The 26,247-nt window shown below is 39.5% G+C and overlaps 1 protein-coding gene across 4 annotated transcripts in view; it reads left to right on the top strand.

Annotated features, from left to right (window-relative positions):
• Positions 1 to 26,247, top strand: part of TTLL11 (tubulin tyrosine ligase like 11) — a 231,818-nt gene that overhangs the window by 103,411 nt on the left and 102,160 nt on the right. For all 4 annotated transcript variants that reach the window (XM_075060650.1, XM_075060651.1, XM_075060649.1 and 1 more), the window contains exons 2-4: positions 12,164 to 12,260; positions 14,315 to 14,448; positions 23,625 to 24,200. In XM_075060650.1, coding sequence (XP_074916751.1) covers positions 14,317 to 14,448; positions 23,625 to 24,200 — 708 coding nt within the window. In that variant the 5' untranslated portion in view covers positions 12,164 to 12,260; positions 14,315 to 14,316. The remainder of the gene's footprint in view (positions 1 to 12,163; positions 12,261 to 14,314; positions 14,449 to 23,624; positions 24,201 to 26,247) is intronic.

Below are 26,247 nucleotides of genomic sequence, written 5' to 3'. Positions count from 1 at the left end.
GTATCTGTGTGATTTTTGGCATTTTTTTTAATTGCTTGGGGCTGCCCATAAAGGTTCCCACAGCATTTTACTGCTTCTAACTGCTGCTGGAAGGTTTCTAGGTAGACATAGCCTTAGTACTCCATAACATCGCTAGCCTTCAGGAGCCAAGTCCAAGGGAGTGCCCAGTCTAATAAACATCAAGAAAATCTAAAGCTAGAGACTTCCACAAATGAGATCATATTATTTTCTTTAAGAGTCACTGATTTTAATACAATATTAAGACTAGAGAGTGGTGGAAGTTTTAGAGCAGGGGTCTGCCAACAAGCGACGTCATTTCGATGGATGCTCAGCCACTGCCATGGTCCTTCATCTGGCACCCGCCAGATGAAAAGGTTGGGGACTACTGTTTTAGAGGCCAGGACCTTACAGAAAGTGTGCTTAATTATTAATATATATTACTATGTATAAAATAAAATAATTTAACACATGTTGAGGGATCTCTGTTAGATGTATTCTGCTTCTGTTCAGTTTTTTGAAGCTGTTTTTATTTTCAGCAACATTTGCCTAATTCAGAAAGGATTGCTGTTTGCTGAATGCTTTGTCTTCCTTTGCTGTGTGTAATTAATCTACGGAATTCTAGACTGATCTCTTTGATTCAGTTTTGTGTATTTGTTTGCTGTACAGCTGTGCATTTTCAGATGCTGATTAGATAGTGGACAGCCACCAGAGAAACGCATGTATCCAATATATTGTGTAGATATTGTGACTTCAGAAAGACTATTTGTAAATTAATCACTCATATTTTCCATCTTTCTCTTATGACAATTTATTTTTTTCCAAGTTCTGACAACTTTTAAATAGTGCTGTTCTTCATGATTAAGAAATTTCAAACTAAAAATATCATGATAATTCCTACATGTTTTAAAGGCTTCATTTTATGGTAGGGCCAGTTGTGGCTATTTGATAAATCCCAAACAGATGCTGCTTTTGGCTAGTTTGGGAGAGAGATTCTCTCTCTCTCTCTCTCTCTCTCTTTTCCCTTTTTTAATGCTCTCATGTGGCTTTGAAGCTCACTTTAACATTAGTGGGAGTTCATCACACACTGTCTCTAAGGCCAGGAAAATAGACACACAAAAGGAAAATAAAATGGTGGTACTGTTTACAAAAAAAATCCTATTTTAAAGTCCATTACAAAGCACTTGGAGGTGTTTAATCACTTTTAACTGACTGACCATTTGTATCCTGACTGAGTATAGGACACAAAGGACTAGTTTCTCCATAAGGATGTTGGGAAGGGACTTCTGTACTCTAAATGCATACTCTAAGGACACATTTTACTCCAATTATAGTAATATTTCAGTCAAACTACATTAAATGTATGCTGCCATTGTTACAGTGGAATTCTGGAATGATTTTATTTCATTAGAATTGTTATATATTGAATACTAAATGCTGAACATATATTTTCACCTTCAAAGTCTGGTACCATACCATCAGATTTGAATTTGATTCCTCTTATGAAATAATTATATAAAGAAGGAGCAAGAAAAATGTAAATTAGTATTTTATACTAATAAGAGCAGAATATTCTGTTTTGGTACAATGGAGGAGAGTGAAGAAAGTGAAATCTATTGTTTAGCTGATACATGTATATGGGTTAGAAAAGACAAGAAATATGGAACAGAGAATAAAAATGAGCAACAGTAAAATCTAATGATCGAAAAAGCAAATTACTTTTAAGCAAGGCTACGCTATCTGTGTTAGACATTGACAACAGTACTGCCAGCTTCTTTGTACACTTGTATCACTGATACAAGTACAGCTCTGTGAATAGTGTTTAACTTCTATTACAGACCCAGCAGAGGGACCAAACTGTTTCTTGTGGAAGCCCTGCAGTCACCCATACCACCATATTTAAAAAAAAAAAAAAAAAACCCAGGGGAAAAAAAAAACCCAAACAAAAAAATAACGCAGCTTTTTAAAACTTCTGGGTAATGAGTGAAAATTATATATTACAAACTAATGATCTGGAGGTTTCCCCCTTCTCCTGCTCCAGATTAAACACCTTTTAGGTTTGCCAGATTTTAGGCTTTAACTTCATATGTCTCCTTCTCTTCTGTCCCTACCTTTTACCCTTACCTCTCTCTCTCTCTAATTTAAACTAGCCTATTGCATCCTTTTATTTTGCTCCTATTTATAATATTTGATTCAAGCTGAGCTGTGTTTGCTTAAATGGCTAGCAGGAGGCACTGCTAGACTCTGCTCTCATAAAGTAGGTATCCACTTACTGATAATTTCCATTTCTAATAGTGAGCAATATTACAATGCGACATGTGCTGTTGCTAGTTGTATTCTTACATTCTGAACGCTGGTTGCCATAGTTACAGTGGCATTTCAGAATGGCTGTGTTTCAGCAATATTGTTGCACCATTATACAAACAGCTAAACTGCATCAGCCTAATGCTATGGGGGTTTCCTAAAAAAATTCATAGAAAACTTCATTATTCTGGATTTAGTATGAGAGAGGGAATAGAAGCCTAAGCAATAAGGGGTGCTTTTAAAAACAGTGAGCATTAGAAAAAACATTGACAATGTGCTCATAATGACCCCCTAAATTCACATCTTTAAGAGATTTTTCATTTGGAATTTTAGAAATTAATTTTCCACTTCTGCAGGGATATTTCAAGGAAGATCCTTATCTCCTCTAGGTGAAATTATAAGGATTTCTTTTACAGACATCTCTGTCAATCATTCTCAATCTTCTCCAAATATATTTTTCTGTTATATGTTTGATGTAGATTTAAAGGTGAGTTGAAATGCTTTTCTTAAAGGGAAGATAAAACCGAGTTTAAGATCTCAAAAAGTGTATGTATTAGAAGAACAAATGAATATATTCTAAAGCAAATATGTTCTAAAGCTAAATAACTCCTTCCTTATATCTGCCAAAGCTAAAGTTGTATTTCGCATATTACAGATGGTATTCTCCCTTGTGGCTCAAAGAACAGAATTTTCTTGCATTCCCATTTCTATTATAGGCTTCTTTGTCAGTTCTTGTAGGAGGAACACAGTCTGAGCAGTAAATTACCTTTCAGATTATCTTGTAATAACTTAACTTTTTCGGAGGCAGGATAATGTTGCACCAATTTAGCTAACCCATTGTAACTTTGTGTGTGAATGTAGCTTGCCTTTGTTGTTTAATGTATGTTAAGAGCATCTGCATACAAGGTTGCAGTGGTAGCTAAATCGGTGCAACATCACACCTCTGGTATAAACCAGTGCAAATTGTGTGTGTAGACATACCTGCTTCTCTAGAATTTTGAGGGCCAGTTGCAGACATATGTGAATGTTAGGAAGAGCTCCTATACCGTAAAGTGCATCTGGATCTAACAAGGACTGTAATGGTGTAACTGACAAGAATACAGAACAGTGACTAATGTGAGAATATCTAGAACTAGTGTATCATGTTCCTGGGGGTTATAGTCAAAATAAACGTAACTGTGTTTTTATTGTCTAAAAAAAAAGACACTTTCTGAAACTCCTGCATTCTGTGTTATAGCTTCACTATCCCTGCCCCTTATGTATGTCATACATATCACAAATGATGACTAGGTTGATGTTGCAATCTATAATCTAACAGCAACATCAACCTAGTCATCATTTGTGATATGTATGACATACATAAGGGGCAGGGATAGTGAAGCTATAACACAAGATGCAGCATTCACCTCTTGTGGAACCCCATGGAGGTCTTTGCATTAGGGATCAGTTTGTCCCTTTGTGTGTTCTCTTGCTGTTACATGTTGTTGTTTTAGAAAAAATTGTTTTGTAGCAGGGATAACTTGACTTGTCATGCTGAATGTCAATATAGTCACTGCTTTTCATCTCGTTTTGGTGTTCTTCAAATGTGCATATAAGGAAGTAGTCCGTTCCTGTGCTGCTGCTCCATAGTTAAGGTTGAAGCAAGCTTTTAATTATAAGCCTGTCTTCAAATTCTAATCCTAACTTCTCTCCAAATACATCACCATATAATCAATTGCATTTCATAACACCAAATTGATGTTCCAATTCTATTAATGAAATGTAGTCCTCTACCCCAACTTACTACATGATGAGAATTATCGAATTCAGCTATAGTGTTCCCTGGAACTATATTCCTTTCAAAGTCTTAACTATACATTTTATAACAACATATAACAGTAATAAGTATGCATTCAACAGCATATTTCCATTACAGAACAAATATGGTGACAGTCTTTAATTTGGGTGAGTGTTGGAAATTGGTTGGAGGTATTATTAGTGAATGATTTTATGGGAGTATGGAACTAACTGGGTCCTTTTAACTGTTAATTTTTTGTCATTCAATTTTTTTCCTCAAAGATGTGTAGACTTTTTATAAAGGAAGTATTACTTTTTGGGTGACTGTCAAAGGCATCCCTTCTCCTACTTTGTGAGTACTGCTGCCCAGCTTCTTCTTGTGTCTCCTAGTTACAAATCTGTGCAAGCTGTTTTTTTTCACCATATGTGCATTTAATCTTCAGTTTTAAAACATAAAGAACAACAGGTATACAGCAGGAGGTGATTGCCACACAGCTTTCTCTTCTATCCTCTCCCATGCTCATCCTCTAAGTCCCTTTTACTTCCTTTTCCTCCCAAATATATATCTTCCCAATTACAGTATTGAGCCAATTACATCATTAGCCCAATAACTGCCACACAAGTGGCAGTACAGAAATGGGTTAATTGACTTTAATTAAATCTTCAGACTTCCAGTACTGTAGCAACCTCAGTGCTCAGGATGCTACCTTGTTTCAGTGGGGTATAGCAGAGGAAGGTTAGCTGTACTTCACTGAAACACTATCAACCTTAAAGATATAACGTTTGGGTTTTTTTACATAAACATTTTGTTTGGGAATAACTTTTACTCTTCAGTGATTTCCAGAAGATCATTACATTGTATAGAGACAAGATAGGTGAGGTAAGCTCTGTATAAGCTTGAAAGTTTGTCTCTTTCAGCAGCAGAAGTTGGTTCAATAAAATATTATCTCACTCACCTTCCCTCTCTAATATCCTGGGACCAACACTGCAAATGACACTGTATGTCATATTCTGGTACATGAAGTAATAAAAAAGGGCAGAGGAATTGTTTGAAATTCTGTAAATAGGAAGATGACTCAAAGCCAAAGGTGAAGTGCTTTGCTTTAACTTGCAGTGATGGGCCATGCCAATATGATCTGTGAGAGGTAATGTAATTGCCTTGTTAGCTAGTAATCAGAGGGGCCCTGTCTGTCAATCACAGCTGAAAATGGTAATCAGCTTGGTCAAAGTTGGTTGAATAAATGAAGCCAAATTGTTTAAATATACCATAGAGAACAATAACATTAAAGCTGAATGGAGAATGAATTATATATGCTAACACTGGTATATCAAAAATGTGGGAAAGATTCTGAGGAGGGTAACTGACAGGTTCAAATTCTGCTATCAGAAGCAACAAACAGGAAAACAATATAACTTTCAGGTGTGGGAATTCTGAATAAAATTACAACAGCAAGAGGTGTGTCTTGGCTGATGCACAGGGGTGAAGCTCACAACATGCATTACAGAATTGTAATGTGCATACCACTGAAGCAATTATTAATGCCTCTAGAGCGGACTATCTCTCGAGTGTGTCAGATTCTTGAAATGGACATGATATGCCGAATAAAATAACGGGCATAAATTAAGCTTGCGCCTTGAATGAATTTGTGCCTCTGTCAAAGTTAGAATCAGGACTCACAATTTGTCAGACCACTCTGTTCATTAGCACAGCGCTCCGCCAATAACATTCAGAATATGGGAGTGGCCATGCAAGGCCCAAACAGTCTTTTTTTATACAGATAAAAGAGCGGGAATTAGACAAAGGGACAAAGAAAGCTAAACAGTAAAAATCACTGGGGCACAGCATGCATATCCTGCTTCCTTACTAACTGTTATCGATCTAAGGCTAATACTTCACCAATTGCCCTTAAACAGTGCAATTGTTCTATGTTGATGCCTGTATTCCTGACACCTGGATTGCAACATTCCAACAATTTTGGTTAAAGGTACAGACAACATTTCTTTAATCCTTTCTATTCTTACAATATAATTCATTCTACTTCCACACCTCAGTAAATTAATCCTTCAGCTAGACACAAACAGGAAAATGAAAGAAGCATATGGTTGAGACCTCAAATGTCCTAGCATTAAATGTTCCATTTGTCTATATATTCAGTAGAGGCACAGCAACAGAGAAACAGTTTGAAATTCTGTGGTAGCAAGAGCTGACATGAAGCCAAGAGTCACTTAGCTTGTCCATAACATGATGGAACAGACTAATGTGACCTGTGGGACACAGTTTAAATCATTGGCTTCCTATCAAGAGCTGGAAAAGCCTTGTCAGAGCAGTTTGACTATGATTGATTATTAATTGGGTCAGAGTTGTGAAAACAAATCAGTTCATTTTTATGCTCTCTCTTCTGGTTTTGTTCAAAGATCTTTTTTGTTCTGACTTGGAGGGCATTAAATAAATGGCTTGAAGAGTTAAGATTAATTGTTTACAGGCACAGCCCCAAGTTATTTTTGTACTGAAAGCTTCAGGGACCAGATTCTCTTGTCATCTCAGCACAAGACTGCGAAGAAGGGGAGAAAGGTGGCTTTAGCCACTTTTATGGTTCCCAAATCCTGTGGCTGTTGTGAATTTGCCCAGTGCCAGGCATAAATTAGAGACCTGAGGCTGCTTATACCAGCTAACCATAGGTGTCGGTATTATCAGGGTACGAGGGATGCCTTAATAATGTCCCCTTTTCCATCTGTATCAGGTGGGCATGCAAAAAGAACCATTAAAACTGGTCTGGTTTACATATGTATTCCCCAACATAGAGATACTCCTCAAAGGGATGATTTAAAATGGGTTTAGCTACCAGAGTAGGCCCAAGCGGGGCTGTCATAAACAGATAGCTAAGGGTTAATGTTTTTTACCTGTAAAGGGTTAACCAAGGGAACCAAACACCTGACAAGAGGACCAATCAGGAAACCGGATTTTTCAAAGCTTAAGGGAGGGATTGGTTGACGGCTTGTTGTTAGAGATCAATGTCGCTCGTGTTCCCTTGTCTGTTTCGTCTCTCTCCGTTGCTTGAGGTGGTGTCAGGTCCCTATTCCGATGTCCTATCTCATCCCTCGATGCATTTCGCTCATTGTAGTACAAAGTTAGCAAGTTATAGTCTTTTAAATTGTTTGTCGCGTATTTGCACTGTGTATCTGGTGGTGGAGTCTTATGTGTATTTGGCTATGAGTACTTTATTTGTTTGTTTTGGTAGGCTGTTTATCCCTTTTCTATTGTTTATTCATTTTCTGTAAGTTGAAAACCCTGTATCTTACATCTAGATTACAGAGACTGTTGTTCATTCTTTCTTTTTTTTTATTAAAGTTTTGCTTTTTAAGACCTGTTGATTTTTTGTTTCAGTTACCCACCAGGAAATTGGTGGGAGAAAGGAAAGACGGGGAGGGGAAAGACTGCTCTCTGTGTTTAACTCTCCTAGTGTCCAGGCGGGAAGAAGCTACGGGGAGAGAGAGAGATCTTTCTGTTTCCTTGTCTTTAGGGTGTCTCTTTGTGGGAGAGAGGAGACATGCTTCTTGGTATTGTGATGTAAAGAGGTGCATCAGTAACTCTCAGGTTGCCAGAGAGGAATTCTGGGTGGAGGAGGTGGGGGAATGGTTTATTTCCCTTTGTCGGTAGACTCAGAACCACTGGAAATTGGCTGGTGGCAGCGATATCAAATCTAAGCTGGTAATTAAGCTTAGAGGGGTTCATGCTAGCTTCTCAGTTTATGAACGCTAAGGTTCAAATCTGAGTAGGAAAGCTATGATAGGGGCCAGTGTAACCACTAGGCAAACTAGGTAGTCGCCTAGGGTGCCAAAATTTGGGGGCACAAAAAAGCGGTGTCCAGTGTTATGGAAGTCAGCTGAGTTGGGGAGAGCGGGCAGCGAGACCTCCTATAACAAACCTGCCCCCACAGCGAGGGGCGCCGTGCAGGATAGTCAGTGGGAGCCTGCGGCAGAGTAAGGAGGCCAGCCAGGCGTGGCAACCAGTGCAGCCGAGGGATGGAACCGTTGGGGGAGGCAGGACGCAGTCCTGAGCTCAGGTGAGCTTCGCCCTCCAATACACCGTGCCTAGGGCTGGGTGCAGCTGCCTCCTGGGGCGAGGGAAAGTGACACTAAACTCTGCAGCGCGACGGAGGGGAAAGGGCTGGCGCAGGTGCCGCTTCCAAACACTGACCCCGCCCCCCCGTGGCACTGTGCCAATGTGGGGACCCAGCCCTGAACCCCAGGGAGAACCTCATCTGCTCCCAGGGAGAGTCCAGCTCTGCCCTCCTTGCCCCTGGGTTCCCCCCTCAGAGGGCGAAGTACTCTGAGCCTGGGAACATTTAGAGACCCTGTGAGCGGAGGGCATTCTCAGCCTCCTCCTTGCTCATAGGTTTCCCCGGGCCAAAAGGGAACATTGTGATCATCTCCTGTGACCCCTTTGTATGTATTCTAATGAACAATGCCACATTATGCAGTATTCATTTTTTAAAGTTTATAATAAGTGATGCTCCAGGGGGAGGGGGGGGCACAAGGTGGAAGTTTTGCCTAGGGTGCAAAATATCCTTGCACCAGCCATGGGCCCAAGGTGCTGAGCTGTTTGTTTATAAACTCTATTCTGAATTTAAATCATGGTTTAGACACTGAAGAACCAGTGGCATTTCAGAAGAGTCAGGGTGTTAGTCCTATTTTTGGGTAAATCCAGAATTTGATTTGCGTAAATACTCACTTGATTTGCTCAGAGTGGGAGTTCCCCACTCTGAGTAATGTTCTGGCGCAAAATGCGGCCATGTTCCAGCCCTGAGGTGCTTATACTTCATCCATTGTGAAATGGTTTCTGTGCAGTGTTTGTGAACTGCTTTATCCTCTGTAGATGAAAGGTGCTATATAAATGCAAATTTCAGTCACTTCATTTCAATTTCATTTAATAAATAAATAAATAAATAGTTCAAGTTTTTAGTGGGAAGGGCAGTCTGAGAATCAGCACAGAATTTTTATTCTGAATATACCTGTGGAGAATAGGGTTAAGGCCACTGATTGTCTTTCAGAGCCTAATGGAATTAATTTTCACACATATAAAAACACATTTTTTTTTTCTCTTTGCAGCCTGAATAATAATGAAATCAGACCAGAGCTTTCTAGCTCTGTTATGTTGTGCATGTTACTTCTATGAATTAGGAATTAGAGAAAGGAATGCATTGCCAAATTAGTGTTTTGATTATTTTTTTCAAAGTTATTTACTGAATAAACTGCACTTTTAATTGAAGTTGCAAATAAAGGAACAGATTTTCACTAGAAAAGTTTCTAACTTTTTTTTTTAATTTTCTTTCTTTTGCCTAATATACATTAATGCTAATAAGGATTTATTTCATGGAGGGAAGTTAAACTTAAACCATAAATAGCCAGACAAATTGCTGTAGTGTATATTGAGTTTAGTAAGGGCTCAAAGTGCTGTTAGTTTGTTTTTAATAGTTCAATTGTTTAATGTCAGTGGGTGTTGATGCTAACTTTTCACAGGATAGGATCGTAAAAGTACTGTGATTGGAAGCAGAAGTATAACATGTTTGTCTTGAAGTGATTCAATCTCCTAGTACAATATCTTCTTGCGAATAATTCTCTATATCACATTTTTAATTAATGGCACCTACACAGATTCACAGGAGGAAAAGATAATTTTGAACAGGTAGGAATGATTGTGTAGTCCATTTTTCAAGAGAATAGGCCTCGAGGAGTGATTTTAGAGAAAATTAGTGTATGCATTTTGACCAAACAATATTTTGATTTATGGGTTACATATTGTGTATTTGGGAAATTGACCTCATGAATATAGCCTGTCCTGCTAGGGTTGACTGGTTGAAGTTGAGAGGCTTTACACTGTTTTAATGCACTGCTTAATTTTTTGAATGACCTAGCTTTTGACAATAGGATCCAACAGTGTGGTATATGTAATTATGCTAAAATTACCCTTTCACATATGTGAGTGGCTAATGCTGTAGGGATAATTTCTCTGCTTCAACTGATAAATTAAAATAAACATTTTGCCTATGATTGGTCTGTTTGCAAGCTTGCTTGTTTGTTTAACTTCAGTTATTTTTCTTTTCTTTAAAAAATACTAATATCTGGAAGAAAATGACAAATACAGATTTCTCATTCCTTCTTTCTGTACCTCCTATGACAGAGCTAAAAAGCTGTCCATTTACTGCTAATAAAATGAACAAAATAGTATAAATAGGACCCTACCAAATTTAGGTCCATTTTGGTCAATTTCCTGGCCTAGGATTTGAAAATTAGTCAATTTCACATTTTCAGAGGTTTACATTTGAAATTTCCTGGTGTTGTAACTGCCAGAGTTCCAACTCAAAGAGGGATATGGAGGGGTCACAAAGCTGTTGTGTGTGGGGGTGGGGAGTGGAGTCTGCAGGATTGCCACCCTCACTCTGTGCTGCCTTCAAAGCACAACTGCTGCCATAGAGCTTCTTGTGGCGGGGGGAGATACCTAGAGATAGATCTGATTCCCCCGCTGAGAACAGCTGTGCAAGGGAAGAGTAAATCCCATCCCGGGGACTAGCAGCTGGAGCCCGGGGAACAGTAGAGCCCCCAGATGGGGTGCCCTCAGCTCTGCACCTTCTTCTCCCCTCCAATAGCTAGATTTCATGGGGGAGGGGGCCTATTTCACAATCCATGATATGTTTTTCACAGCTATGAATTTGGTAGGGCCCTAAATATAAATTATAGTTGGCACCTGGTTGATACTGAAAAGTATAGTACATCTGCTTCATTTTGTATTTTAGAAATATATGTTGTTTGTTAAAATCTGGCAACAGGGCCGGCCTTAGGGAAAATGGCACCCTGGGCGAACTTGTATTTTGGCATCCCTGGCCCCTGTGGGCATGGTGCCCCCCCCCATTGTTCCTGGCCTCCGTGGGATCCCCAGGCTCTCCATCCCCCTTTTGATCCTAACCTGTGCACTGTGCTCCCTTTGCCCCAATCCCTGCACCCTTTTCTGTGCCCCAACCCCTGCACCCCTAATTTCTGCACTGTGCCCCCTTCACCCCTAACCCCTGCACCTCCCTCCTGTGCCCCTAACTCCTGAACCCCACCCCCCTGCACCCATGTGGGGAAACTGACCTGGATGCATGGAGCAGCAGACATTGCTGCTCCTTGTCCCCCTTGAGCATTGCTCCTCCATGCACCCTAGAGAGCTGTGCGAGGGAGCAAGGAGAGATGTCAGGGCTTCCTGCGTATGGGCAGGGAAGGAGAGCAGCAATTTCTGATGCTCACCTCACAGCCCAGGTTGTAAAAGTGACACTCCTTGCTCCCCCTTAACAGCCCTCTAGGGGGCGTGGAGGAATGTTGCAGGAGACACCGTTCCCCAACCCCATGCTCCTATGCTGGGAGGAAGCAGGGAGAAATCTGCACGCACACACCTCCACCTGCCCAGTTTCTGACTCTATACTGGCAGCATGCCCCCCTTGACCATGGGGCCCCTGTGCTGTCGCCCTGGTGGCCCACCCTTAAGGCCAGCTGTGCTGGTATAGTTTGATTTTTTTTCCTCTTGTTTCCAATGAGGAGTTTTAAAACAATGTGAAGCTACTGTATTTAAATTTAAATATCCTGTTCTGAGCACTCAGTTTTAAGTTTGAGCCTGAGCTCAAGCATATGGTTAGTTTGGTTGAAAAGCTGCAGTCAACATTTGGAAAAAGTAATACTTTAAATACTGCAAATTTAAATTATTATTTGTGTGTGTCCAGAGTTAACTTAGTAAATTAAATCTGAATAATAATTATTTACAAAAGAGTAGTGGCAAAGAAGCCACATCTTTCTCTTGTATTTATTGAGAGAAAGTTGAATATTTTTTTTTTAAATAGCTTTTACTTCACACACTAGCAAAGGACCCAACTTTGATATCTTACAATAAGCTCTTCCCACTGAAGTTGGGCATTAGATATGAAGCGTGGACTTTACTGATGTCCAAAATGCTGTTCTCTGAAGGGCTTATATTTTTATTTGAACTTCTACAAAGATCAGAAACTTGTAGATATAGCCAATCTCTTTCAAAATCTGTATTATGTCTTTTTTCTAGTTTCCATTTGGTCGGCGCTTGCCCTGTGATATCTATTGGCATGGGGTATCATTTCATGATAATGACATATTCTCAGGTCAAGTCAACAAGTTTCCAGGTAATTAATCTTGTGCTTGAAGTTAAAGAAATGCTTTTAAACTGTTCTTCATGCTGTCTGAATATTCACCCACCTTATTGGTAATATGCCGGGCAGTTACCACTTGTAACAGTCTGCAAAATATGAAAGGTTTCATCTTATTTTGATCAAAAGTCTGGTGTTCTCATCCTGATGCAAGTAAATGCCCGATTATCTGTTTCACCATCAAGGAGAGTGTTTGCTGCTTGCATAGTGGTGATTACAGTTGCAATAACAAAGCCTTAAAGAAATGGTGCCGTTTTTTGTTACCTTGGATCTTCCTTGGACCTTTCGTCTAGATTGTATTAAGTCTTTTGCACTCTCCTATTGATGGCTTTCTGCAGTTATCAAATATGTAAATTCTCAGAAACGATCACGATAATTGGTAGAAGTCTTTCACAGTACAGTAGATTTGGATCCTGAGGTTTTGATAAAGTAAAAGGTATGCTAAAATTAACCAGTACTTAAATAAAGTGAAAGGACCTTTTGGATGCTTCTGAAAGTCTTCATTAATCAGAAGATAAATATGAAATGAAACCAGGCTTCATGGCTGCTTATATTGGGAGTGGACCCCAAATGCCCAGATAAAAATCTATAGTGAAAAAAGATGTTCAAATTGGATCCCTCTGACTCCTATTATTGGGCATGTTTTATGAATCAGTAATTAGAGATTTAGTTAAGACATGGTCTGAATACCAGAATGGGTAACTCAAATTCTTTATGAATTGAGAGTATAACAGGACTCTAAGGATGTTTGATGAGTGGAGCAATACATATATAGAACATTAATTCAGAGAAACCTGATCTTTAGATTGTAATTAAATTAAAATAATTTAAACAATTCTTGTGTGTCTTGTAACATCAGTAAAAATGCTCCTTCTTAGAGGATTTGTTTCTACTAAAAAAAAAAAAAAAATCTATTTTGTATTGAGCTCTGGCTTGTTTCTGGAAAAATCTCAAAGCACAGTTCCTTAAATGGATTTTTTAATATTGAAGAGTTCATGTCAACTCTCATCTTCTTATGACTATTCTACTTTTTTTAAGATCCCTTATTTCTCATTCAATTCCAGTATAGATCCCTCTGAATAAGAACTAAAAGCTTAGGTATTGACTTATCTAAGCCCTTCACTCAGATATATTGCTGCTGTTAGTATGCTGTGTGAGTAAGAAACCCCGTATATAGAACTTCTTGCTCCACTTACTGACTTTTGTCTGCTCAAGAACAAAAATATAGACAAAAGTGGACAATGCACCTACAATGGTAATGCTCTATAATTTTTCTGGTGGTTTAAATTTCATGCCATGTGTATGATATTTGCCTGAGTTGTACCCTGCCTCCCATGTGGCGAGCAAGAAGGATGCAGAGCTGACAAAAACAGGTTAGCAAGATCCTGAAATCCCTTCACAATGCATTTTTTAACTCCCAGGAATGTTAATGGGGCCTGATTTCATGATCTGCTAAGCATCTCCTGTGAGGTATTCAACATTTCCATCTCCTATTTATTTCCATGAGATTTGAAGGCTCTTGGCAGAATTGGGCCATTGAAAGACTAGATCTAACCGTTCTTTTATATGAAAAGAGACTCTTCTCTTTGACATACTGTAGTTGTTTAAATAAGGGTAAATAGTTTAGGAAGGTAAGGTTCTAATTGTCTGAAGCAATTGATGTCTGCTGTTTCTTCTCTGCAACATGGGCAAAATAAGGTAAAAATTCCAGTCTGGCGCAAAGAGTCAGTTAATGTTTGGACAAAAATTCTTCTTCCTTGATTCCCAGTTATATTTGGGCAACTACCTTCAAGCTTTCCCAAACCATGTGATATGGTGCTAAGTGCGGTATAGATAAATACCCAAGTAAAAAGCTACAAATCACCCAGTATCACTAGTAGCTTCAAATATTTAGTTATATATTGAAAACAATGGCCAGAGCACAAACATATTGTAAGTAACAACACACAGGCTTGCTTTATTTTGCTGCACAGAGCAAAGCCTAAGTGAATAATCTTGAACATTTCCAAACACTTCTTTATTTTCTCCAGGCATGACGGAAATGGTGCGTAAAATTACCCTGAGTCGGGCAGTGCGAACAATGCAGGATCTATTTCCTGAAGAATACAACTTCTATCCCCATTCATGGATTCTGCCAGAAGAGTTTCCCCTCTTTGTTGCTGAGGTAGATCAATTTTCTCCATATTCTCTGAATAATGCTGCCAGTAAGATACTTGTGACCATGTCATTCTTCTTCACTTACTTTACTTTCATATTGGTTAGACTATTTAAAACTACATTTGTATTCCACGGAATCTATATGTTCTTTTCAGTTTGCCTCAGATCAGACATCGTTTAATTGAGCTACTCTTACTTATTATGCTCTGGAATTAATATCAAAACAACTGTGCCACCTCCTCACCACCAAAAAGGGTATTTGAATGTTAAACACAGCAGAAGTTTAAACTTCTTTCCCCAGCGTATTTTACTGAGCTTAGAAAGAGTGAGTAGCAGGATGTTCTGAGACTGGACTCTGTGGAATGTGACATCTCACCGATGTCATTTTCACTGAAGTCTTTTTAGTATATCCCGTGTGTGTTATATGAATTTTTCAATGCTTTGTTTAAATGTTCAAAATTGTAATAAAACTGTTTAGTTTTCGTGAAACCCAGAAAGAATTATTTTGCTTTTGTGTGAGGATGTATTGTTCTGTTGCTGCTAGTATTGTATGTTTTTAATTTTAACCCTGTCTGACTCACCCAGTGTATTCTTGTATTCTATAGTATCCTCTGCTGAAAAAGTGAGCAGAAAAAGGTATAAATTTTATTAGATCTCTACATACTCTGTCACTTTTTAATATGATACTTTTTCAGCTGTCAAGTTAAATTCATAATCATCTTCTAATGTGTACTCTTCCAGTGTGCTGGGTCATCCTTCTGTCACTTGACTAATGACAGTGAAAATGAGCAAGAATCCTATAGTATCCTCGATGTCGATGTAAAACAGATTTGTAAAAGGAGGTGTAAATTGCAATCAGATTAGGTATTGCAGGCATTTGAGTGAAGACAATTTGGGAGTAAACTTTCCAAGTAGTACACTGGGTTGTAACTGATTCCTGTGAGAGTCATGCTGACTCCTACCTATTATGCACTGATTATTTGGGCAGTGCTGCAAATGCATCATACTGTAGAGCAATTTATAAGGACTATACCTTTAAGCTGTCAGCAGGTGGCACTGCAGATAAACAAATATTGCTCCGTGTGTAAGCGCTCATCAATGTGAAGACGATTTTTGGTTTCCATTCCAAGAAGAGCAGATGTCCAATAAAACATTGCTTGGAGTTTCCCTTGCATGTGTTCTTCCATCTGTGTTTGAGAAAAGTATCATTTTTTGTTATCAAACAATATAGTTTATGCTGTAAGAGTTTATGTTCTACTTAACAAAATGTTTGCAATGTAAAAAATGAATAAAACTCGGTATCATAAACCATAAATGATTGGGATGAGCGTGGAGAACGTCACTTGTAGATTGGTGAGGCCGTTCCCAACAAGAACTCTCCAAATTTTGCTTTTTCCATTGTTCTAATTGTTGTGGGAATTTAGTGCTGGTGAGGAGTTGGTGAATTGACAGCCCTTGGAGATTGAAGTCTTCTGTTTATCCAGACAGGTATTATACAGACTGGGCAACGTCTGCACAACTTTCCCCACATTGTTCTCCCACTGTGCCTTAGCACTGATGTGGCAAGATGACCTCCAAGTGTGAGAGGATATTCAGTGTTATCTATGTTTGTGGCCTTGTGATGTGAGATATTGTCTCTTGGAACTATAGTCAGACACCAAACAGCTATAAGATTTGTTTGTATTTGAACAGGCAACCTAAAATTGCTGCATCATTAACATTTCCCTGAGCTCTGAGATCTCCCTGCTTCCTTCTGCTGAGCCTCCACAGCTTGCCAAAATAAAATTGCCTGTTAAAATATATAACATTCTTCCTGTGGACAAGACTCTGTGGTCATATTGTGCATGTGTATAAATAACTGGACCACCCAAGTGGTGTCCATTTTTTCCCATTTCCATCCTCCCCTAACCCTATTCCCAGTCAGAGAATACTGCAACCACTTCAGTAACATCTTCCCTGATTTAAAAAATAAAAATTGGTAAGAACTGCCATCTTGGCCATTTGGTGCATTTTTTTTTTTTATCACATCAGACATAGAGATAGAAAATTTGAAATCCAGCTTGTTTAGCAGATTTGGAAATATCTCAAGGATATTCAGTCATAACAGTTTGTCCTGTTAAATCAAATGAAGAATTCTTAGACTTATCTTGGTGTTTCCTCATTGAGAATCTAAGTGTCAAACAGAATTGGAAGCTAGTGGGCAAATATCATTGTGGTAGCTTATTGTGTGCCAAAAAGACCTCTTTTTTGTGTTCTAGATCTCCTCAGCTCTTCTGTAAAAATGTATGAACTTTCCTTGAAGTCCAAATTGGATGTCGTCATCCAAGGTTTATTCTTTTACTGTACTCTCCATTCCCCTTGAGTTTGTCTAAGTGGGGAAGATAAGGCATGTCTGAAGGTATTAAAATTGTGTTAGTCAAAAACACAACTTTGCACAAAATGTGTTATATGGTCATGGTCAGTCTTAGGCCCCTTCCGTCTTCCCAGTGTTGACCATGACCAGCTAACATGTTTCAAAATACAACATGCCTTAAGTGCAAAGTTGTGTTTAAAATTGTGACTTAACTCATTTTCCAACATGACTTATTTTTCCAGTCTATACAAAGCATGATTGTTCAAAGAAAGTATTTGGAGGTTTCTGCTGGTTATAAAGAAGACTTTCAAGAGTTGCCTTCAAGACCAAGAATTCTTCTATTTCCTTGAGGCCAGTCAATCTCCTAGAAGGTAGATTGATCCATTCCCAGATCCTCTTCCTCTCTTTACGTCTTGTTGATTGGTGTACTTAAGATGTGATGGACTGGAAGGCTTAAGGAGAGCCGTGAATAGTTTTCAGGATAGGAACAGGGTTTTCGCCTCAACTGGAAATGCCTTCCTGGTTTATTACTGGTCTTGAAATAGAAATAACTGTCTGCGAATGTTGAAAAATGATGCCCTCTCCAGTGGAAATGGATGGATTGTGGAAGGAGTTCAGTAAAGGGAGGTTGATCTTCATTAATAACACAAATAGGGACTTTGAATTAGCAACTTTGCTGTAACTAATAATTTTAGTCTTAGGTTCTGAATTTCCTTTGATTGGGCTACCCTGACTGTGTGTATAGGATTCCTTTCTCATTCTTGCATTTTGCATTCTCTCCCTGATATTTTCTGTAACCAGCTTTGTCTTAAATGTAACAAATAAACCAACGCTGCCATTTTTTTTACGAGGCTGAGTGTGCTGCATCTTCTTCAGCCAGCATGGATTGAAGTGTGATTCATTGGTGTTTTTGTCTAGACAGACTTTAGTCTGAGACACTGCTCACTTTTTCTTTGGTCAGAGAAATGAGTAACTGTCATGTTTGATGTTGGAGCGTTCAGAATGGAAGCTCCTTGCTTGAGCCCTTTGAAGATAGCAGGTTTGGAGCACCTGATGTATTAGTGCTGATACAAAACATTTTCCTCTGTCTGAAGGAAACAGGTGTTTTGTTCTGAATTTGAATAGCAGTTGAAATGACAGTTTAAAATACTGTATTGAACAAGCAGGTTGCCACTGTATCCTCAAAACAGTGGTTCCCAAAAAGCACTTTCCTCTTCAGCAGAGAGCCTGTGCAGCAGAGCAGAAAAAGCCTGAAGCAGGAGCAGCAGAAATGGGGAATGGAGACAGACAGATTCTCTGTCCTTCTAATGGAACAAGTGTGTGTGTGTGTGTGTGTGTGTGTGTGTGTGTGTGAGAAATTATAGCAGAGAGTTTAATGTATAAGCCTGACCAAATACCGCTTTTGTGACATATTAACTTTCTAATAGTGAATACGAAACTGGAATATTCTTATGGAAAGCTCTATTCTGTAGTTAAACATAATTGAGAAGACAGTTATTCTCTTGTGGATAAAACCATTAGAGGCTTTCCTTATTCTCCCATCCCAGCTAGTCCCATTGATCTTATTGGATTTGGCCATATTTAGAAAACATGGGAAAATATCTGATGTCTATTGCCTCCCCTATCCTTCGAAGTGACCACCTATGCTGATAAAGGACTTCCATTCCATTAAGATTAATTGACCCTGAGAAAATCCCTAGTTTAGATTTGAATTCACACAGTAGTGAGAAGGAAGAGTGGTGTGATTCCCAATAAAGTAAATGGGTCTTATGAAAAAACTTCTGCACTATCCTTTGAAAATCTGAGGGTTGGTATAAGAGAACTAAGTAGTGTGGATGGATTAGCTAATGATGGTACTAGAAATGGACAGTCACTCCTGAAATTCCATGACTTTCCTAATGGTAGCCAGCCTTCTGCTATGTCACAGCTTTTCTTTCCTCCTGCAGTACCAGGATGGGTTGTGGAAATCGATCGACTTTGCTGGTGCCTCGGGATACCAACTAACAAAGAAAAATAATCTCAGAGCAGTGCCAGAGAGAAGGCAGGCTACTGCTGTGAACACATGTAAAACAACAGCACCAGCCACTTCCTGCGTAGTGCTAGATTAGTTTAGTATGGCAATTTAATTCTGCCTCTTTCATTTTCTTTTTTTGTTTTCGTTTTTATTTGGTGATGTATGAATTCAAGAAAAGAACAGAGTGTACTAAGACTGTTCCTGGTATTCAAGAACCTAGCGTAGCTTCCACCTGCTTTGGAGAGAGAAGATGGTTTTTAAAAAGTCTCTTGGAGATGTGAACCAGTGGATCTCCTGTGTAGTAGACAATGTGGCCTGCTGCAATACATCCTGCATTTACCTTGACTACCCCTGGCTGTTTGGGGCTCCCTTGCCTGCATTGTTCTGAATTTCATGGTCTCCTACCTATCATTCTCTTTCCATGGGAACATGGATTTTGTAGCGGGTAGTGGTGGTTGTTTTTAACTGGAAAACACAGAACGTGCTTTAACATTTTTAAAATTTAAAATATTTGTAAATGTAAGGCTCATGAGAGTGGCTGGAAGTCCAGCCCTGTGGACTATAGCACTATCAGCAAATCATATGTGGCACTGACAGAAGCAGGGCAAGCTTTCTCACATTGGCCCTGCCACTGAACCTCAATCCTAAACTGCAGGAACCACCTTTTAAAGGGTGAGAGAGTAGTTCAGTCTCACTCAATCCTTGGCTTTTCTGGAGAGACTGTCAACAAGGTTGCCAGTTAGAGCCAGCTTCTAGTAGTTTTATACCATTCTTGAGATGTACAGTAAGGAACCAACCGTTAAGTGCATGTACAATCCCAAACAATCGTGATAGGACCAGCCATTGAGCATCATTGACATTGGGGGGGATTTGAACTGCTTACGTACATGCGAAAGAGTTTGATTTATCCTCAGCGTGCTCATGAATTCTGAAGCATGTCAACTTCGCTAACTTAAAAATATGTCTGTGTTCTTTCCTTTCCTTAACATGTTGTAAAGCATGCTATATTTTTGAATGCTTTTTCTTTTAGATTGCTCTGAAGCTTGCCTGCCCCTCTGTCACAATTTTCATTGTCTTTCTTGAGACCTGGGAGTCTCCCTCATTTGATTTTATTGCTCTGTATGGTGAAAATAAAACTTGGGTAGTAGAAATTATTGATGCACCATGAGGGATCTATATATCCAGTTGATATTGTCAGGTCCTCCCAGTGACCTAGTTACAACTTTTCTGGTTTATTCTCTTAAATAAAAAGTTGAAGTTTGAGATTTTATTTTTTCTTCGGAATGTAATAATGTAGGCAATTTGCGATGTCATGATTATTCTATGGGAAAAAGAACTTAATTACATTATTTTTGAAAGAACTGACAGAAGAGTTGCAGTTTAGGTAGGGGCAGATCTTAAGCCCAGCAATTAGTTTTAAGTATTCTGTTAAATTCTGATTCGTTGCATCCAACTCGGAATGTTGTTAGCCTCCAAACACTACTTACTAAATGAATGTATCAACTAACATGTGGTGTTCAAAGGCCAACTAACCCTATTAAAAATAATTCTATTTGGTCCTGCCAGCATCCCATAATCTCTTCTAAGAGGGGTCATCTGATTTTCTTACAGATGATCACTGGTTCGTTAGGAAAAACTGGCCACGATGTTTTTTTTGCTTCTGGCTGGACCTCATGCTGACATGTAAAAAGACATTTATTGATACTGGTCCAAGAAGTTATTAGTTACCATAGCAGTCTGTGTTTACCATCTTCTATTATTACCGGCAGCATTGTTAGCGCAACCAAAGTTAAAAGCCTGCTGATACTGATGTGTGGAAATTACAGAGGACCAGGCAAAAACTCCAAATCTATACGACTTCAAACTTTGAGGGCATTTGGGTCCAGAGCTGAACTGTGAAATTGCCATTAGCTGTCATTACTGCTGTTCTACACTTGTGTGTAAATGGAAGCTTTCTGCTGCATAACTGACCTGCTCTTTCTACCAGCTTCATTCATGCTTTTGAGTTTTATAGGTCACCTCTGGAGTTTGGTAGGAGTTTGGGGCTCTGACAAGACCACCAATACTCCACAGCTAATGGTAGCAGAGAGGGGGTATCACAGTGTGACTGGACTTTTTAAAGGGAATGGGCCTTAGCCCACTTGTGACAAGATCAGCTCACCTCCTTGGGTAGCTAATAATAAATGAAGAGGCCAGGGCTGAGAATATAAGGGAGGAAGAGACAGACTTCCTGGAGCGGTCCCTGACGAAAGGCTCCCACTTGAGCCGTTAATGCTCCAGGTAGGAGGGCTCGGAGTGGCAGTGTGCCAGAAGCCTGGGGAACTCTGCAGCTGACTGAAGAAGAGTAGCTGTAGGTGAGTGCTGCAAGGAATAAAGGGACAGTTTGAACTGAATCCAGTGCAGGGAAGCAGGACTGGGGGGCTCCTGTATCAAGGATAGAGAACTATTGGACCTGTGGAACAAGTAGCCAGCTGGATGAAGCTGGCATGAAGTATTAATATGTGTCTGAGGTAATTACATTGATCCCTCTCCAGGAGGGGAATGTTTTAGAATGCTGTGAACTGGGTGAGTTATTGAGAAGTCTCATGAGAGAGGGGAAACTGAGACAGAGTGCTGTAGCACCACGGCAGCCATGGGGTGGTTTTTGGGAGATGGCTGACCATGTTACATAGGGATTTGGTGTTAATCATGTCCTATATTCACCCCCAAGGATCTAGGATACAGACTGTATTACAGAGTTAAAAATTTCCCTGGCATGATGTCTTGCATTACGCATCATGGAGGCCTAGGTATCAGTCAGGCAAGTGTCAGAAGTAATCAAGACTCATGTTACATGCCTACTCTGTACTGTAAGTAGAAAGGACATTGCTACACTGGGAAGAATCTGCAAAGAGGCCTCCTGTCTACCAGCAGTGCTCTTATGCCATGTCTACATAGGGTTCCTCTGGAAGTTAATGTGCATAAATTAAAGCGTGTTAACCCCATGTGGATGGTCTCATTCAGGAGCAAAGTGGCCTTCATTTGCTGTAACTTTTAATCCTCCTTGGATGAGAGCATCCACATGGGGAGTGGGAGTGGCAGGGCAGTTAATGCACTTTATGTGCATTCTCATGTTACACCTTGATTCAGCTTAATTTTCCCGAGTGTCCTCATGTAGACATGGCCTTAGTAAGCACTACAAAGTCAATTTTCTTTTATCAACAGAGACATCTTTTGTAGGAAGGTGCTGTGAGCCTTGGTACCGAAGTGAATTAAATGTATGTTCTTTATAAGGTCCTATTTTCCTAGCCTTCCCTCTCTACTTCTGAGACTAGCTGCTTTCCATTTGTATGCAGATTAGGGGGTGATATAGGGTAGAATGGAGTATTTCTTACCCAGTAATTTCTCTTCTAGTAAGGGCATCTCCCTCCACCCACCCCAGTCCAACCCACACTGATTATCAAGTCAATAGCCAATATGCATTTCTGCAAACAAAATATGCTGGAATATACATTATCACCCAGTAACAATAAAAAACACTTGACTCAATTCTTGAGAAATTCATAGTATGAAAATGCAAATTAAAAGGATTTATCTGGGCACATAGTTATCTGTAAAACAACTAACACTTATTTAGTGTGGAGGTTTCCCTAAACAGATTTTTCACATTTAAATCTTTGTTTAATGTTTTTTTGTTTCAAATAACTAATTGTTGTCCACTAGGGGGCAATACACTTCATGCAAAACTAATATAATAGAGGCGAGCTAACACAGGCAAATTGAAAATCTCAGAAGTGTGCTAAATTGGAAAGAATACAAAGCTAGGCATGTCATGCATTTCAAATTCAACCAAAGGTTTAGCTACAATATTAAATATTATCAAACTCTCTGGGCTAACTTTCCTCACTTCCTTATTTCATGCTGTGTGTCTAGACAGATTGTAATCCACTAGGAACAGATTTCCCTAATGTGACATAAAACCACTTCTAGAAGTTGCTGTGATCATGGTGGACAGAATTTTATGCTCCTTTTGGTCAGAAAATTAGTAGTTGAGCTCAAGGCCTGAATATACCAATGGTGTGATTTACAGGAAATATTCAGTTACAAACTGAAGAGCAGTGGCCACTAGAGGCATGTATAGAGTATGCTATTCAATAGCGGGAAATATTTGTGTTGTGGTACATTGTATTGTTAGTATGCCCTAGCTTCTCTAACACAGCCTATCTCTTTGGTGAAAACCACTCATTGATGGAAAATTAATATTTCTCATTTCTTGACAGATCTGGTTCCAGCAAAGTTGTGCTTGCCACACATCTAATGGGGTGTGTATGTCTGGAGGGGTGCTGATTTCAAGACTCAAGAGTTTGTGTGCAGTAATCCCATGGATTTGTCATACAACAGACAAGATTTAGTCCTGCTGGACTGGGGGAGGAAGGGAGGATATGGCTGAAAGACTCTGGAAGCAGGGAAAAGCTCCAGGAGCTCCTTGATGATGGTCTTTTCCCCACTGCTTTCTCCCTGCTGGAGCTTTTCTTCACCATAGTGAAAGGCTCCGGCAGCTGGAGCCGGTCACTGTGGTTGTATCTACATGTGTAGTGGCTGTGCTTTATACACCTCCATAACTGTAGATAGAGCCTTACTGGGAAGATGCAAGCACCACTGTGTATTTTCCATTCTTACCTGCATAATGTTTACTTCTGCAATGCTGTGTCTTTTACTTGTACATGGAATTTCTTTTCACATGTTGTAGCATTAAAGCTTTTTCTTCAGAAATAAGCAAGGTGTTTTCCCTGTATTCATGTCCTTCTTTGATCTAATAATCCTTCTTTTCTTCTAGGTTCGCATGATGAAAGAGAGCGATCCACCCTGGAAGCCCACTTTCATTGTGAAACCTGATGGCGGGTGTCAAGGGGATGGAATCTACCTCATTAAAGACCCCAGCGACATTAGAATGGCAGGAAATCTACAGAGCCGGCCAGCTGTAGTCCAGGAGTATATCAGCAAACCGCTGCTCATTGACAAACTGAAATTTGATATTCGTCTTTATGTCTTACTGAAATCCTTAGAACCATTAGAGATTTATATAGCCAAAGATGGACTCTCTAGATTTTGTACAGAGCCGTATCAAGAACCCACCCTGAAAAACTTGCACCAGGTATTTATGCACTTAACCAATTATTCACTGAATATTCATAGCGGGAACTTCATCCATTCTGACAATGCAAACACTGGCAGCAAAAGGACTTTTTCAAGCGTTCTTTACAGACTGTCTTCCAAAGGAGTTGACATCAAGAAACTGTGGTCAGATATAATTTCATTGGTGATTAAGACTGTTATTGCACTGACTCCAGAGCTGAAAGTTTATTACCAATCTGATATACCAGCTGGAAAACCTGGGCCAACTTGCTTCCAGGTAGGTCAGGAATTTTTATGTAAGGGGTGCACTCCCATGAAATATAACCTCATCATTGCTATAGCCCTTCCTGTAACAATATTGGAGTGAAGTTTTTTTATGCATATATTAAGCTTGTATGTTTAATTCACTTCCCAAAAAAATTTCTCTTATTCTTTTTGTTGATCACTAGTGGGAATAGTAGTTGAAAACTGGGCAATGTCCTGTGCAAATTCACAATTTATATTCTCTTCACCACATTTTTTGGCTTGCAGACCCTCATCAGTGTCACTGAAGCCACCTTACCACCACCCTTAAACACATCCTCATACTTTCTATGGGTTTTTAGTCACATTCAGACACTCCCTTTTGAAGCTTCCAGATGGCAATGTTGAAAACTCCAAATCATCATAATCATAGATGCTCAGATAGTGATGAGTGTAGTATAAATAGCGTGATGAAGGTCGCCACTGGCAGTACATAAGGGAAATGCTGAGCACTTAGCACATTTCCAAATCCCCTACCATCCCTCTCATTCCCTTTTACTTCTGCCTTCCAAATGTTGGCATCTGGATGGCCATCTGTATTCTCCACATAAAAGACCAGTTCAGATTATTGCCACTTTGATAAGTTAGGTGGTCTGTCACATTGTGGTTTCTAACTGGCCCAGTCAGTTTAAATGGTTTATATGTACTATGAACCAACTCACTAAACCAGGAAAAATCTCCTCCATCCGTGTGGTATTTTTGCTGGAGGTTTTTTTGTAAGAGAGGACAGGAAGAAAGATGAGTCATGAAATGTTCAGCATTACAAATGACCTTTCCAGAACTGTAGTTCAGGTAGGTCTCACCAGAAAACTGTGACAGGCTGTAATTATATTAACAAACTCTATCATTAAAGTGGAGATGACCACTGAAGCAGCAATTTACCAATTAGAGTCCAAATCCCCAATAAAATGCTCCACTGATAACTACACCTCAGACATTTTTTATTTCCCTCCCCACAACAAAGAGCCTCTAAGTAGGGGCAAATCTGTATTCTGGTCACACACAGCAGCTAGATGAGTCCACAGTAAATTGGTTTCCACTGCAGGAGAGGGGTGGGTTTTCGCCTACCCTGATGGTCTCTGTAGTGTGCTAGAAACCTCAGGAAGGGAGGTAAGTCCATGCTGCAGTGCACTGTACAAACCACCAGATTGGCTGAGAAAAAAACTATCCTGGTAAAAGAGGTTTCGTGAAATCAGATTTGTTTTTTTGTGAGGAATGGCAGGTTGAGTGTAGAGCTAAGATACTGGAATGAATTGGAGAAACTGGAGGCAAGGATGGTCACTTTTTTCTTTAATCAAGATCTGCAAAAATCTCACAATTGCATTAACTGGCTGAAGGCAAGTAGATAGTATCTTCAACAGGACTTCGCAAAGGCTGAGCAGACACTGTGTTTGGTATGCTACAGAGAAAACTCAGAGGGCTCAGCAAGGAAAGCTGACCACACCAAGGAAATCCTGGTAGAACTCAAGGCCCCATTGCACTAAATGCCATACAAACACATAGGAAGAGACGGTCCCTGTCCCAGAGAGTTTACAGTCTAAACAGATAAGGCAGATAAAGTGCAGGAGAAAGGAAATATTAGCTTTGTTGGATAGGTGGGGAAGTGAGACATGAAGAACTTAAATGATTTGCCTAAAGCCATGCAGGATGGCTGTGACAGAACTAAGAACTTAACCCAGATCTCCTGAATCTCACTCAAATGCCTTAACCATTCCCCTTCTTATTACAGCATGATGGCATAGCAGCCTGTTCATAAAGGAAGAGGTTTAAAAGATTATTACAATGTTTTGTGGGAATGGAATTTTGCATGTCCGTACTCTGGGGAAGTGCTTCCCCAACGATGGGGGGAAAACAAAGAATTTAGATAATCATGTTGATCTCTCCAGTTCCATGGGTAGGTTGGGAGAGAAGTTCCTTTAGTTAGGTGGATAACTTGTCTACATAATGATATTGTAGGGATATTAAAGAAGGTTTATATTAAACATGGGTTATATAAAATGATTTATTGTTAAAAATTATTT

The sequence above is a fragment of the Chelonoidis abingdonii genome, chromosome 24, assembly GCF_003597395.2.
Source record: "Chelonoidis abingdonii isolate Lonesome George chromosome 24, CheloAbing_2.0, whole genome shotgun sequence".
NCBI classification, from domain to species: domain Eukaryota; kingdom Metazoa; phylum Chordata; order Testudines; family Testudinidae; genus Chelonoidis; species Chelonoidis abingdonii.
Note: the sequence above shows the minus strand (reverse complement) of the source record. Positions and strands in the feature narration are given on the sequence as shown.